Source organism: Aythya marila (assembly GCF_965140915.1).
Source record: "Aythya marila genome assembly, chromosome: Z".
In the NCBI taxonomy this organism is placed as follows: domain Eukaryota; kingdom Metazoa; phylum Chordata; class Aves; order Anseriformes; family Anatidae; genus Aythya; species Aythya marila.
This window is the reverse complement of record NC_139080.1, coordinates 40865746-40881724: the sequence shown is the minus strand read 5'-3', so window position 1 is coordinate 40881724 and position 15979 is coordinate 40865746. Positions and strand designations below refer to the sequence as shown.

Sequence of the window (15979 nt, the reverse complement as noted above, 5' to 3'; positions counted from 1 at the left end):
GGGGTAGAAGAAGGGGAACAACCAGACAAACACGTAGCTGTACAATAAAGATGGATTTCTTTTTTTTTTTTTCCCCATAGATTTATATATAGAGAGAGAAAGTGAGAGAGATAAAGTCTTCACTCTCATCTTTACTAGCTTTAAGCAAGACTACAGCAACTAGGATATAGATTTCGTACTGTAATCAACTGCACCTATCCTTTACTCTATGCCCTATACTCTATAGGGTACCTATATATATATATAGGAGTATACCCTATACTCCTATACTCTATTGCACTTCTCTTTGTGTTGCATGCCATGAGAAGCAGTAATATTATACAGCAATAGGTGCTTTCCTTAGGGACAGACACTCCTTAACCCAGGTTATACTAGCATAACCCAATTACAAACCTACGTTAAAACAACAGTGTGTTACATGACCGTAGAAATGAAATCTCACTTTCTCTCCCTGGGCTTCCTGACATATAACTCTCAGGAATCTGTCTTTTTAGTTCTCTTATCTAACCTCTTCCACCAAATAGAAAAGGTAAGGAAGAAAAGAGTATGATGTTTTACCATGTCAGACATCGAAATTCCGAAGCTAGCTTCCCAGCTTTCCGGAAGGTGGCACCATTGTACCACAAAATCAATGCTGTGTATTCACAACACACAGCACCAGTGGTATGCATTATTTTACTTCTGAGTAAACAAATCCTAGATTCATAGCACAGAATACAATCATTTAGGTTGTAAAAGCCCTCTACGATCATATAGCCCAACCTTTAACCCAGCACTGCCATTAAACCATATCACTAAGCTCTACAACTAGACATATATTCTGTGATTCTGTGTTTTGAAGACCCCCAGGGATAGTGACTCGACTACTTCCCTGGGCAGCCTGTTCCAATACTTCACAACCCCTACAGTCAAATTTTTTTTCCTAAAATCCAACCATGGTGCAACTTAAGGCCAGTTCCACTCTTGTCTTACCACTCGGCGCTTGGGAGAATAGACCAATCCCCACCTCGCTATAGCCTCCTTTAAGGTAACTGTAGAGCATGGTAAGGTCTCACAAAGCCTTTTTTCTAGGCTAAACAACCCCAACTCCCTCAGCTGCTCCTCCTAAGACTTCTTTCTTGACCCCTCACCAGCTTTGTTGCCCTTCTTTGGGCACACTCCAGCACCTCAATGTCCTTCTTGTAGCAAGGGGCCCTAAATCAAACACAGTATTTGAGGTGCAGACTCACCAGAGCCAAGTACAGAGTGACAATCGCTTCCCTGGTCCTGCTGGCCACAGTATTTCTTATACAAGCCAGGATGTTGTTGGCCTTCTTGTCCTCCTCCTGAGAACACTGCTGGCTCATGTTCAGCTGGCTGTTGACCAATAACCCCAGGTCCCTTTCCACCAGGCAGCTTTCCAGCCACTCTTCCCCCAGCCTGCAGGGTTGCATGGGGTTGTTGTGCCTCAAGTGCAGAAGCCAGCACTCAGCCTTACTGAAGCCTATCCAGATCCCTCTGCAGAACCATCCTACCCTTGAGCAGATCAACACTTGTGCCCAACTTAGTGTTGTTCGCAAACTTACTGAGGGTGCACTTAATCCCCTCATCCAGATCACTGATAAAGATAATGAAGAGAACTGGCCCCAGTAATGAACCCTGAGGGACTCCACTAGTGAGCAGACCAGACTGCAGCTGGATTTAACTCCATTCACCATGATTCTTTGGGTCCAGACACCCAGCCAGCTTTTAACCCAATGAAGTGTACACCCATCCAAGCCACGAGCAGCCAGTTTCTCCATGAGAATGCTGTGGGAAACCGTGTCAAAAGCCTTACTGAAGTCTAAGTAGACCACATCCACAGCTGTTCCCTCATCCACTGAGCACATCACTTTATCGTAGAAGGAGATCAGATTTGTCAAGCAGGATCTGCCTTTCATAAACCCAGGCTGACTGGGCCTGATCACCTGGTTGCCCTGTAGATGCAGCATGATGGCACTCAAGATGATCTGCTCCATGATCTTCCCTGGCACCAAGGTTAGACTAACAGGCCTGGAGTTTCCCAGACACTCCTTCCAGACCTTCTTGCAGATGGGCATCATGTTTGCTAGCTGACAGTTGACTGGGACTTCCCCTGATAGCCAGGACTGCTCATAAATGATGGAAAGTGTCTTAGTGAGCACTTTTGACAACTCTCTCAGTACCTTTGGGTGTATCCCATCCACCCCCAAAGACCTGCATATGTTTAAGTAGTTCAGCAGGTGGCTAACCATTTCCTCACCAGTTATGAGGGCTTCACTCTGCTCCCCATCCATATCTACCAGCTCAGACAACAGGTTACCTGGAGAACAACTGGTCTTCATGATCTTCACATTCTTTGCAATCCTTTCATTTCATAAATTGTCCCCTGATTGTGCTAAACATTTTTCTGCCAGGGCCTATGCCAATCTTTATGCCTGTAAGTGCATCGCTGAAATCTGAATTTCTAATAGTTTTAAGAATGAAGTGTAAGCTAGTTTGTTGTATCATGATTGTCCTAAAAACTGTATTAGGTTGTAATGCATTAATGGTACTTCAAAAACAATGGAATTTTTAGCAAGTAGTGTCCTTGTCAGACATTAGTGAGGATGCTTTTTCCAAAATATGTGTAGAATTATCTCTGCTTTGTTGCCCTTCTTTGGGCACACTCCAGCACCTCAATGTCCTTCTTGTAGCAAGAGGCCCTAAATCAAACACAGTATTTGAGGTGCAGACTCACCAGAGCCAAGTACATCTCTGCCCTTTTGTCTCAGTGGTCTTGGACATCAGATTTGCTTCAACAGTAGTAACATGAAAATGCCTTCTGAGTACAACTTCCATAAGCAATAATTCTTCTGCTAAATAAACCTAAGTGTACACTCTACACATTAAGAGCACTTTCCTTGACAAGGCTGGTTAGATAAACAACATAGACAAACAACCTAAACAAAAGTAAGGGAGTAAGACAGCAAATCGCTTTTCAAAATATTTTGTGATATTTATAAGAGAGGCATTGTAAATTAACATTTTCTGTCCCTCCGTATTTTCAATGAGGACTAAAATGTGTATCGGAAAGACCTAATCTGGACTATGATTAGTATATTTAACAAAATATTTAGGACCAAATGTGAGTCTTAGAAGCGAGATACATGTGGCTGATGTAAAATAGCATAAGAATTATAAATAGATACTTGATTATCTTCTCTTCTCTCCCTTAAAAAAAAACAAACATAATTTACTGTAAAATTCAAAAACGGAAACTAGACTTACTTGGGCATTCTTGCATCTGTGACAACCATAGCTCTGCTAAATTCAACTTTCACATCCAAAGGCTGCAAGATATGTTGAGATGAGTATTTCAGCTTACGAGCCTCTTGCCAGTTTTCACCTAGAGGAGCAAAAAAATCCCTAAGCTTTGAAACTGAATGATACTTCTTTTCATTACACATACTACGGAATTAAGGCACCTGATATTACTTAACATACATTTTTTAAAAATTCAGGTGACAGAGCCTCTTTAATAGCTCTTCAATACATACATATTGTACAGGATTAGGACTTCAGACATACTGCAGTACTTAATACTGTTCACTGTTTCACTGTTCACATCTAAACATCTACCCAAACAATGATGCAGATTTCAAGGACCTAATTCTTAACATGCATTGTACTAGGAGTTCAGGCTTTGGATTCTCCTCCAGAACCATAAGAATTAGATGTCCTAGACTTCTTTGATTCTGACTTTTTCTGTATTGTTAGTTCACAAACTACTACTAGAAGTTTCCCTCAATAAGGGATTCTGATCCTTTCTTTACCTTCACAAAATAATCATACCTAAAACTACTCATGGATTCTCCTTTTCATTTGGAGGGAAGTCAGAAAAAGGAACCGAATGAAAATACATCATAAATTAATTACACTGTTGGAATAAGAGCAAAAGTACATATTTATTATGCTCTAAATCAAATGAGACATTTTGGAGTCTTCACAAATAGGGATTTTGGTTCATTTATTTAGCAAAATGTAAGGTTGGAGTCTAAGACCTAAATGTATGTTTTGGAAGTTCTTAATATGTTCACATGATGGAGTTTGAAATCTGAGTTTAGAGAAACATGTCCCAAAGATTCTCCACCGTTTCAGTTAAAAATATGAAGGTACATCAACTACTGAAATATTTTTAATCTGTTAAAGACAGATTTACTTTTATGACTACTCACCATGTTTGCTGTAGAGTAACTGTATACTGCTGAGCTGGATATCAAAACTATCATAAGCTCTTGACATTATATCTTCAATAGTGCTTTGTCCTACTTTAAGTTCCGATAAATCAGAACGACTTTTGCTTTTCATCTTAAAACACAGTCACAAAAAAGCAGTAATTAATTTCAAAATAGTCAAAGTAGTAATTCTACGAATACTTGATCCTGCTACGACAAAAGATTAAATTTAAATCTTCATTATAATGGCACAGTCTTAGAAACATCACAGCAAAGGAGATATCTAATACAAGCAGCTATATCAGAACAAAAAATGGGAAGTACTAAACATCATTTCTTCAAGGAAAGAAAGAAATTGACATCTATCAAGTTTCATACATTTCGTACAGAAGGAATTTATTTTAATTTCCTTTAATAAGTGACTCATAATCTGGAGTATGAAGTCTCAAACTCTTTATTATCAGTAACATCATACTGTTCACTTTTCTATATATAAAAATACAGCATTAATCACCACAGTACCACAATCTATTTTAAAATGTAGCTATTTATTAAATTTAGGTGTGGCATTACCCTGCAACTTATTAGACAAACTCTGAGTAAAACAGAAAAGGTGCTTCGGACCATTCATTATAAATGTTCAGTGTCTTAGCTTTAATATCAGTCACATCTTTGATTCAGCTTTGGGTTGCCCATACTTCTTTGGTATCTTACATCTGTATGTGCCCTCCAATGAAATGTGTCTGTCATCATCCTTAAAATGTCTAACAATTTTTGCACTTACATTCATTTTTGTCAGAGCCAGACAGCAGTCAGTGTAAGGTTAGCAACAATGAAAACAGTTTCAATATTGGTTTTTAAGACACTTCTCTTTTGAGTGCTACTGAATTATGACTACTTTCACATTAAAAATAATTAAGAGATTGAACATTCAGAATTATCAAATTAACATTGCCTGGGCAGCCTTAATTAAGTAAGTCTAGGTACATATATGCACTGAGATATGATGTTATGTACTACAACGCCGCACGGGACTTGACTTCATACAGTGCGTAACTGAGGGAAGGAGACTATTAGTTTTGCATTAAACAAATTCAGTGAATATTCTACATCTTTCTTAAGCATATAGTACTCAAAGTGAATACAGGATTACTCATCATATCCTGACAGGCATCCGATTAACTTTCTCTTTTGGTGTTGCCTGCTTACTTCATCTTACATTCTAATTCCTTTCAAAAGACAGGAAACCAACCTCAGAGTCATGTTCCCTACACAAATTATTCAGCCTTTTTTTTTTTTTTAATTTATAATCTAAGATTAAAAAAAAAAAAAGAAAAGATAGACTTTTTCTACATAACAGTTTGAAAGCATCACCAGTGGTTTAATTCGGGAGAAGAGTATTCTGACAGAGTCACAGAATGACTCTGAAGGTTGGGAGCCTGACTCCTGAAGGCCATCTGGTCCAGCCCTTGGGCTCAAGTAGGGCCACCTAAGGCAGGTGGCTCAGCAATTTTCTAGCAACAATTTTGGATCGAAAGATTCTATTCAGAAAACTTCAATATTTTTTGTCTTGCATGGAAAGCAGTTTAAAATCAATACCTTAGATATAGAATACCTATTCCTGAAACAGGAATATTTATACAAAAATTTATTTAACCAGTACAATACATACAAATTCAATAAAGTGCAAGACACATAAAAGCCAAACCTTTTTGCTAAGTTACTTCATCAGGTAAATACATACCTTAAGACTACCAAGATCCAAAAGGAGCAGATTTGATGTACTGTCATAGAATCCCTTTTGTGGAACAATTATGTATGAAGCCATGAGGTTAATTTTGAGGTCAAGAACTTTCTGAGTTTCGATAACATACAACAAACCTGAAAAAGAGGTTAGTAAATATAAATAAATTATATTTATTAATTAATATTAAATAAATTAATTAATCCACACAAAAAACATGGAATTAAAAGAAGCTATAAGAGAAATTCTGCGTAACTAATGGAGCTGTGAATACTAGTTCTTTTTCAGCAAGACCCATAGCATCTGGAGTTGAAACTATTGAACATGAAGAACAGATCCACACTTCTGTAAGCAGAGAGTACATACCTATCTGTATTCTCTGCACAGTTACTCATCCCCTTCAACAAAACTCTTTCTGCATGAATAGTTTTCAAGCATGAAAGTTTTCTGCAAGAAGGAAGTTACTCCTTCATCTCCCATACTGCCACTGCCATCTAATTATCATGTTTAATTATAGGTACAGATGCTCTCTAAATTTCTTCTGAGCCAAAAATTACAGGATATCTTTAAAAGACAAAACCAAAACACAAAAAAGACAAACACCAAACACAGGACATGGCGACGGCGAACAATGCTAATGCAGAAGTAGAAACAGTAATACAACATACACACATGCAGTTCTAAAAAAAACTTCATACTGAGCAGAGGTGAAGTAACCGGAAAGTGTAATGCAACTTGACAATTGCAGAGATAACCCATTGTGCTCTGTAGATTCAGAAATTAACTTGCTCCAGCAGGTCTTACAGGAAGTATCCAACTGTGGTTGTCAAACTGCCTGTATTTTCACTGCTAAGACACTGACGTTTACACTGATTTTGCTGACTATCATCTCTATCCTGATGATCAGCAAGTGCAAGTCTTGCAAAAAAATCTGTTCAAAAATTATTAAACTGGTTGGGCACTTCAGATTGTCAAAACATTTGAGATCAAATTCTCTCTTTTTTTTTCCCCCTCATCTGAAGAGGAATGAGTAGTCTTGCTTCATGCTAGCACTGAAAACTGCCTTATGATGCAGCCACAACCCACTAAATAGTTATCAGACGCAACAAGTTAATCACAGAACTAGATGTAACATGTGATCAAGATGACATTGCACTGCAGAACACCCACATCGGTAAGGAGCAGAAATAAAGTAGAAACAGGTTAGATTTCAAAACATAAGTGATTATACAAAACACATGGGAAACTTTGTTGCTCAACTCAGATATTAAGGAAGAAAGAAGTTAAAACTATTCCAACGTTATCAATGGTTGTCATGCCATAGGACAAATAGTCTAGTCAATGAAGAATTGGATGACATAGTACAGAATTTCCAAGGTAAAGTAACTTAAACCAATAAAAAGTTGTTTGTTTTTTTTTCAGTTTTCAACACCTAACCATACTTGAGTGACTTTGATGGCTCCAGAAAAGCCTTTATTTCATTTGAAAAAATAACTCAATTAAGTGAGTCCATAAACTGCACTATGGGAAACCAGACTTCTATAATGTCTTTCAGTGGTACTGAAACTTATTACTATTTTGGGGTAGAGAGTTCCTTCAGCTCTCTAGTTCACAGGTCCCCAGTATTTTCCAGCTATCTTTTACTGCTTGAAAGACATGTGTAAAATATTCTTTATTGAGAAGGACAGCAAGTCTGAACATATCAATGATATGATTTTTTTATTATTTTTTTTTTTAATTCTACCTCTGATCTGCAGAATACTGTGCTGCAAGGGACTATGCTAATCTGTCTTCTTTCCCTGAATCTCAGCCTAGATTTTACAAGCAACACACCACTTATTTTTAGAAATTTCAGTTGGGTTTTTCATTCATGAAAGAAACAAGCTTTTGGATTACTACTGGCAACTCAATGATCTTGAGGAAATAAGAGTTACTGGTAGGGATATACCTCTGAAGTTATGCTATATCAGTTATAACTGAAGCACAGCAGCATTTCTTATTTCCACAAATAAATGAATCATGCTCAGAATCAGTGTTCACTTATAATTAGTAGAGAGCCAAGCATATTGCAATCAAGCAATATATATTTATTTATTTTTCTAAATAATCTCAGGAGTGACCTGGGATATCAATATATTCAATACTGCTGGAGAAGTTTCTGACAAGAAAGATGAGCAAGATGATCCATGTAACCATATACTTGTTATTTTGACTTCAGTCCTTAATTAAACAGTATAAAGGCTTGCACACAGTTCATCCAAAGAACTAAGTAGTAGAAATATAATTGATGCCCAATTTCATTCCTGATACTAGATCGATAAAAGAAATACACCATATTTGAGTTTCCTATCATTTCTTGAACTTATTATCATGGAATGTTCATAGGTTAATTTAAATATTAACATTTTACAGATTTAAATGAGGTGAAACTCACTGATTTTTTTTTCGTTTAGAAAGAAATTATACATGAAAACTCCCCTTCGCTTTCCACGCTCTCCCAAAGACAGGACACTGAGCTGGACACACCTCTGACCTAGAGTGCCTCAGACACCCTTACTCATACAAGGTAATTCCACTCATCTCAGTATTTGCCTCAAAACGTATTTACCATTTTCATCTGTATGCTGAAATACAAGACCTCCAGAGATAAAAAATCAAGATTTTTTAAGATAATTTAAGATTAAGAAATTAAAATGAGGGGAATGGCTTCAATGCTGAGTAACTGAAAGACAGATATAGTTTATATGGCTTCAGTCAGTCAAGATCAGAAACAACATTCACCAATAAATTAAGAATGTGTGCTGAAAAGTAACAACTCTGAAAAGGATTTAAGAGTTTTATGAGACAAACAGTATCTCAGTATCATCAAGAATAAGACACAATTTGGGTTATTTAGATACTCAAATGAACAAAAACAGAAAAGCTGGAATTAGCAAACTTTTACCTCTGTATGGAATCCAACTGTATAAATATTGAAACGCTACCAAAGGGCATGGAGAATATTTACAAAGGAATTTGAAAAGATACAGACAGACAGAATTGTCCATTTCCTAGAACAAATGCTTTGTAACAAGATCAAAGAATTCAGCTGACTTGTTTTATTAGAAACCTATGACTTGGGTCAATGCATCCCCATTTAGAAAGATATTAAATATTCTCATACTTGTGGAATCTAAAATTTGTCAGAAGAGCATGCAGCACTTGCCTGTTGATGTTTTCTCACGAAACTCTTCAAGCTTCATCAAAGTTGCAGACGTCAATTGCTCTAAATGTACATTTTTTGGAGGCCTGAAGAAATCTACTAAGCTATTTATTGTTCTCTGTTAAAATAAAGCAACAATTAAACATGGCAAATTTAATAGAATCATAGATCAGTTTGGGTTGGAAGGGACCTTACAGATCATTGAATTCTAACTCCCCTGCCATGGGCAGTGACAACTCCCAGTAGATGAGGTTGCTCGAAGTCTCATCCAATCTGGCCTTGAACACTTCCAGAGATGGGAATCCACAGCTTCTCTGGGAAACCAGGTCCAGTGCCTCACCACCCTCAGAGTACAGCATTTCTTCCTTATATCTAATCTAAATCTCTCCTCTTTTAGATTATAGAGGTTCACTCTTGTCTGATCACTACACTCCCTGACAAAAGAGTCCCTCCCCAGCTTTCCTGTAGGTCCCCTTTAGGCATTGGAAGGATGCTATAAGGTCTACATGGAGCCTTCTCTTCTCCAGGCTGAACAACCCCAACTCCTTCAGGCTGTCTTCATAGAAGTGCTCCAACTCCTTGACCATCTCTGTGGCCCTCATCTGGACTTGTTCTAATATGTCCATGTCCTTCTTGTGCTGGGGGCCCCAGAACTGAACACAGTACTCCAGGTAGGGTCTCACAAGAGCAGAGTAGAAAGGGAGAATCACCACCCTCGCCCTGCTGGCCCTGCTTCCACTGAAGCAGCCCAGGATACAGCTTGCTTTCTGGGCTGCAAGCACTCATTGCTGGCTCGTGTTCAGCTTCTCAGCAACCAATAGTGCCAGATCCTTCTCAGGGCTGCTCTCAATTCATACTCTGCCCAGCCTGTATCTGTGCTTCGGATTGCCTGAACTAGATGCAGACCCCCACACACTTGCCCTTGTTGAACCTTAAGAGGTTTACACAGGCCCATCTCTCCAGCCTGTACAGGTCCCTCTGGATGCAGTCCCATCCCTCCAACATGTCAACCACACCACACAGCTTGATGTCATTGACAAACTTGCTGAGGGTGCACTCAATCCCACTGTCACTGACGAAGATGCTAAACAGTGCTGGTCCCAGTACTCATCCCTGAGGAACATCACTTGTTACTGATCTCCACTTGGACATTGAGCTGTTGACCACAACTCTTTGAGTGTGACCATCCAGCCAATTCCTTACCCACCAAGTGGTCCATCCATGACATTCATGAGTCTCCAATTTAGACAAAAGCATGTCATTCCTTTTATGAATGATATACCTAATAGAAGCTTTTCTTGTTGCCTTTGACATTCCTGGCCAAATTTAATTGCAACAGGGCTTTGGCTTTCCTAACTTGATTCCTGGCTGCCCAGACATTTTCTCTGTATTCCCATCAGGCTTCTTGCCCTTGCTTCCACTCTCTGCAGGCCTCCTTTTTCTGTTTGAGTTTGTCCAGGAGCTCCTTGTACACTCATGCAGGTCTCCTGGCGTTTCTGCCCAACTTCCTCTTTGTTGGGAAGCATCGCTCCTGAGTTTGGAGGAGCTGATCCTTGAATATTAGCCAGATTTCTTGGGCCCCTCTTCGCTCCAGGGCTTTGGCCCATGGCACTCTTCTACCACACAGATCCCTCAAGAGGCCAACGTCTGCTCTCCAGAAGTCGAGGTCAGCAAGCTTGCTGTGTCCCCTCCTCGCTGCCCTCTGAATGCAAATCTGCACCATTTCATGGTCACTGCAGCCAAGGCTGCCCTTCAGCTTCTCATTCCCCACCACACCCTCCTTGTCAGCGAGAATGAGGTCTGGCATAGCACCTCTCCTTGTGGGCTCCTCTATCACTTGCAGAAGGAAGTTGTCATCAGTGCATTCCAGGGCCCTCCTGGCCTGCCTGTGCCCTGCTGTGCTGTCCCTCCAACAGCTATCAGGGTGCCTGAAGTCCCCTCTGAGGACCAGGCCTTGCAAACGTGAGGCTGCTGCTGTCTGTCTACAGAGGGCCTCGTCTGCTTGGTCTTCCTGATCAGGTGGCCTGTAGCACACTCCCCTCGTTCTAAGGTCCCCTGTCCCTGCCCTCCCTGGAATCCTGACCCACAAGCTCTCTCTCAGCTCCTCACCCATCCCCAGGCAGAGCTCCATGCACCCCAGCTGCTCACTGACACGCGGGGTGATGCCCCCCTCCTTGCTTCCCTCGCCTGGCCTCCCTAAACAGCCTGCATCCTTCCAACACTCCAGTCGTGGGAGCCATCTGTCCCACCACGTCTCTGTAATGCCAATGAGAACAAAGCCCTGCAGGCATGCGTACATCTCTAACTCCTCTTCTTTATTCCCCGTGCTACTTGTGTCAGCATAGAGACATTTAAGTTGGGCCCCTGATGAAGCTGACTCACTGGCTGCACTGGCTGGAATTCCCTTGTGCTGCCCTTCAGGTGCTCTCCTGCTGACCCATGGCCCTTCCCCAGGCTCTGGGCATCTATCCCTGGCACTCGCGTCAAACTGGGAGGAGTGGGATGGACTGAGGTTCTCCTCCCCTGCCAACTCTAGTTTAAAGCCCTCTTCACCAGCTTGGCAAGCCCATGACTGAAGATGTTCTTCCCCTTCTGACAGGTGGACCCCATCAGCCCCCAGTTGACCAGGTTTGTCAGAGCAAGTCCCATTGTCCAAGTAGCTATTTTACAATTATGTAAACTTTTTCAAGATACGTAGTTCATTCAAATATTTACTTACTGCATCATATATTATTTCTAGTGGCTGTGATTCAATTCTAAGCCTCTGATCTGCCTTCTCATCCAAAGGATTAGTCTCAAACGCTATGCTTAAGAGTGAGGTACTATTGTCCGAATAGACTGTTCGAGAAGATAGCAGACAGGGTGTACAGTTTTCTCGGGATGTGCCCATAACTTCAAGTGAGGTTACTTTTGTTTCAAATCTGGAGAAAAAAAAGAAAGAAGATGAGTGGCATGTTCAGATGTAATACCCATATGTGCAATTAGATTATAAGAGTATCAAAGTATAAGGAGCTAAAAGAAAACCAACACACCCGCACGTCACCTCTAAACATCCTCAAATATAAATAGCTTAGTCTAAGGATATCTGGGTATCAGTGTGTTACCTGTTCTTCATTTCATTATCTTTTGTGTCTATTAACCACACTTCAGTAAATAAGAAAGGGAATCCAAATTATTCACCTCACATTTTTCATGAGAAGATGTGTCAGGGTAGGGAAGAAAGATGCAAATGGAAGTTCTGTAGAATGAGTTCAAAAATTAAATGGCAGTGTTTATACTAGGGAACACTGACCCAGCAAAGAGGAGTGGGTTCCAGTGCAGAGAATAAAAGACTATCCACAACAGGTGTCCAAGATTAACAGCCTCATTACTGCTGGATAATCTGGAGTATTCTTTTTAGGTTTGGGATTTATTTTTCCTATCACCCAGACTACCTCTTTAACAGTTCTCAGTTGAAGATCTTAATGTCTCAACACTCAAAAATGTTTCCCTGTACAACTGTAATATTTTCGCCCTTTTTTTCAAGATGACAATCTCTTGAATCTTTTCAAGATTCAGTCTCTTGAGCATGGCCATTTAGATGCTCAAGAGACTGAACAGAAATGATGCAATGATGCAAACCAAAAAAAAAATTTTAACACTATGCAAAATCAATAGTATCTTAGTATAACCGAATACGCTCCAAAGCAAAGAGGACAAAGCTTAAAACATGAAGTCTATCCTTCCCCAGAATTTTAAGCCATATTTGCAATGTAAATCAAATATTTCACATATCACTGCTTTTTGTCCTCTACTGTGAGAGCATGAAAACAAGTCAAAATCATCAGTTACAGTTTTCTTCTGCAAATCTAGAAATTGAACTAAAAATGAAAGAGCTTTTTAGCCACATTAGAATAGAATAGTTAGCTGGAAGGGACCGTCTGCCAGCCAGATGTAGCTCCATTCACTACAACCATCTACCATAAAGCCAGTTCATCACGTAGAGTAGCATGAACCCATTCATCTCACAGTTGGATTGTTTGTCCAGAATGTTGTGAGGGACAGTATCAAAGGCCTTACGGAAATCCAGAAAGGCTACACCCTTCATCCACCAAGCATGTAACCTTATCATAGCAGGAGATCAAATTACTAAGGCAGTATGCCTTCACACAAGCAGTTATGAGATAACTTTGGTCAGATTAAGTTTCAAAAGGAGTAACAGATATTTTTCAAGGTAAAAAAAAAATATATTAGTAATGGTGACTGCTTGTGTATAACAATTATAAACTGGTTAAACAGAAGTTGTGTATTGGCACAAAAAAATCTGAAGATAGAGAATTTAATTCTGGAAACAATATCCGTTCACTTTGTCCACTGGTTGCATGAAGATTCAACTCCCTAACTACACGACCAATCAAAGTGAAAAACAGTAGTTAAACATCATTACAGAGTCTTCTAATGTCTGTTAGCCATCAACAACATTGCACAAGAAGCAAAAACAGTTTGACAGAGAAAGCTCACCTTACTGCTTGTGCACCTGGCCGTTGTGTGAATACTGTACTCAAGCCATCTAACGTAAATTTTACCAGCTCAGGGGTTCGCTTGTTTTCTCTTATTGATATAGACATGCTTAATAGATTCAAAGACAACTTCATGGCTTCATACTAGATAAACAAGAAAAATGACAGTGAATTGCAAAATACATTTGAACAAAGCTTATGAAGTGGTGAAAATTTTTCTAGTACTACAAGTAGCTTTCACCCTAGATAGTACACAAGTAATTCCCAAATAGTTACTATGAAGAGGCAGGGTTAGAGTAAGGGTAGACTATGCTTGCAAACATATGTCTTTGATATAGAGGTCTCTGTATCACATTTTGAAAAAAAGGGTGTTTGACAGAGCTGAAAGGCAGTCTGTTGTACTGCGCATGGTATCTCACCTACAGATGACTTATCAGGCTATTTCTGAATGTTTCAAAGATGTTCTTTTTTCCTATTACAGTCCTTCAATCATCTCTTTTCCTTACCTAGTCAACTAGTCCAATCATCTCTTCCTTCATCTACTGACCCACACCACCTATTATCATTTACGTTTAAGAGTCCAGCAAAACAGTTAATGTACTTTCCTTAAGAGTTTCTGACTATTGTAAGAGGATATATGAAATGTTTCATACTTTAAACAACAATACACTACTTATATGATTTTATTCTAACTTAACTCAGCAAGATTTCATTCTAAGCTTTTCCAGAATATTTAAAGTAAGCTCTATAACCACTCTCATGAAACTACACCTAAGTATACTCCGTTCAAAGGCAGCTGGCAGTAACTTAAAAGTGTCACAACATTACTCAAATATAGAGACAGAGTTTCAAGTAATTTTAAAAGTGCTACCCTATCATGCTTAGATTTTGGCTTCTAGTATAAAAATAGTAGTTGTTTAACATTATATTTATATCTTACTGATTTTGGAAGCGTTGGATCCACAGCTGTTTCACTATATCCAATTGCTGCATAAAGTTTAGCTTTCTCTTCAAGTGTCATCAGCACTTCAAGACCTGTGACACACAATAGGTTAAACATAATCTAGGTATCTGAAAAACGCAAATATTGTTACATATTTTCAAGTATTTGGTAGCTAGCTCTGTAGATTATGGTGGATACTGCCAACAATACCCTGAATCAGTAAAAGTAAAAAAAAAAAAAAAAAAAAAAAAAGTGTTTAAGGCAAAGTCTTAAGTCTCCTAAATTGTGCTTTAAAACACAGTTACACATGCATTTTGAACTATTTAACTTCCTATCTTCCTAAAAACGCAGACACCTTTCTTGGCTTGACTTGTGTGTTCCAGAACATTTATTAGGTGCTCTGTACTTAAGTGAATCATACTCTAATACACTGCATGAAATAGCCAAATTAGAAAATAATGGAAATGAAATTGCCTACATTCCATTAACTGTTACTGTTTTTTAGCACTTTAACCCTTCCCTCCCTCCCCCCGTACTCTATGCAGACAATTGCTAAAACTGGGAAAGGAGAAAGCATGAATCAAAGACAGTTCAGAAACAGCTATGGAAGGAAGTACAAGGTATCACTGTAAAAAGTAACTAACAACTTCATCAACAACAACAAAAAAGGATAAGAGAAAATGCAAATGCCAAACAACTAGTAGCCCAAGTGTTAAAAAACCTCTGAAATTGTTTTTAAGGACCTATTATTCTAATAAGTAATTTTCAATAACAGAAAAAAAATAGCAATAAATGAACATACTTGAACCCTTTACTTCTTGTTTCTGTTCCTCCTTTTTTTCACCTGACCAGCCCCATATCCAACTAAACCAGCCACCAGAATTTTCATCATCTTGTTTTACTCCTGGTCTGTATATTTTTAATCCAGCTTTAGTTGCCTGAAATTATCAAACACATGCAAGTAATTTTCTTCACACTTCTGTCTTCTCACTTGGATAAAATCAATCACCTTTCTCAACAAAAAGAGTGAACAAAAGTTAATTTATTTTAAGACAATAAATGTTTCTTACACAGATTTTCTCTCTACCTCTCCCCCACACAAAAACAAACACAAAACCCAAAAACTCTCCAACTTTATATGGTTCTCTGCATTAAAACAATGCCCTTAACAAGAATAATTAAAAACACATGTGAGCTACTAAACAGTTAGCACAGGCCAAATTTTAAATGATCCCTATATTTTTCATTTCAGGGTGGATGTCCATAAGAGCATCGAAAAACAAAAACAGAAAATTATTACTTCAGTAATAAAAAATTTACTCTGAAGAATACAAGAACACATTTCTGGGTCTGATACATATAACTACAACAGTACAA

The 15979-nt window shown here is 38.8% G+C and overlaps 1 protein-coding gene across 3 annotated transcripts in view; it reads right to left on the bottom strand.

The window, feature by feature from the left end:
• VPS13A (vacuolar protein sorting 13 homolog A) overlaps positions 1-15979 on the bottom strand; it is a 119986-nt gene that overhangs the window by 84509 nt on the left and 19498 nt on the right. For all 3 annotated transcript variants that reach the window (XM_082783483.1, XM_082783482.1, XM_082783484.1), the window contains exons 15-22: positions 15405-15540; positions 14600-14694; positions 13661-13803; positions 11880-12081; positions 9164-9278; positions 5959-6095; positions 4215-4347; positions 3268-3385 (exon numbers count right to left, since the gene is read on the bottom strand). In XM_082783483.1, coding sequence (XP_082639609.1) covers positions 3268-3385; positions 4215-4347; positions 5959-6095; positions 9164-9278; positions 11880-12081; positions 13661-13803; positions 14600-14694; positions 15405-15540 — 1079 coding nt within the window. The remainder of the gene's footprint in view (positions 1-3267; positions 3386-4214; positions 4348-5958; positions 6096-9163; positions 9279-11879; positions 12082-13660; positions 13804-14599; positions 14695-15404; positions 15541-15979) is intronic.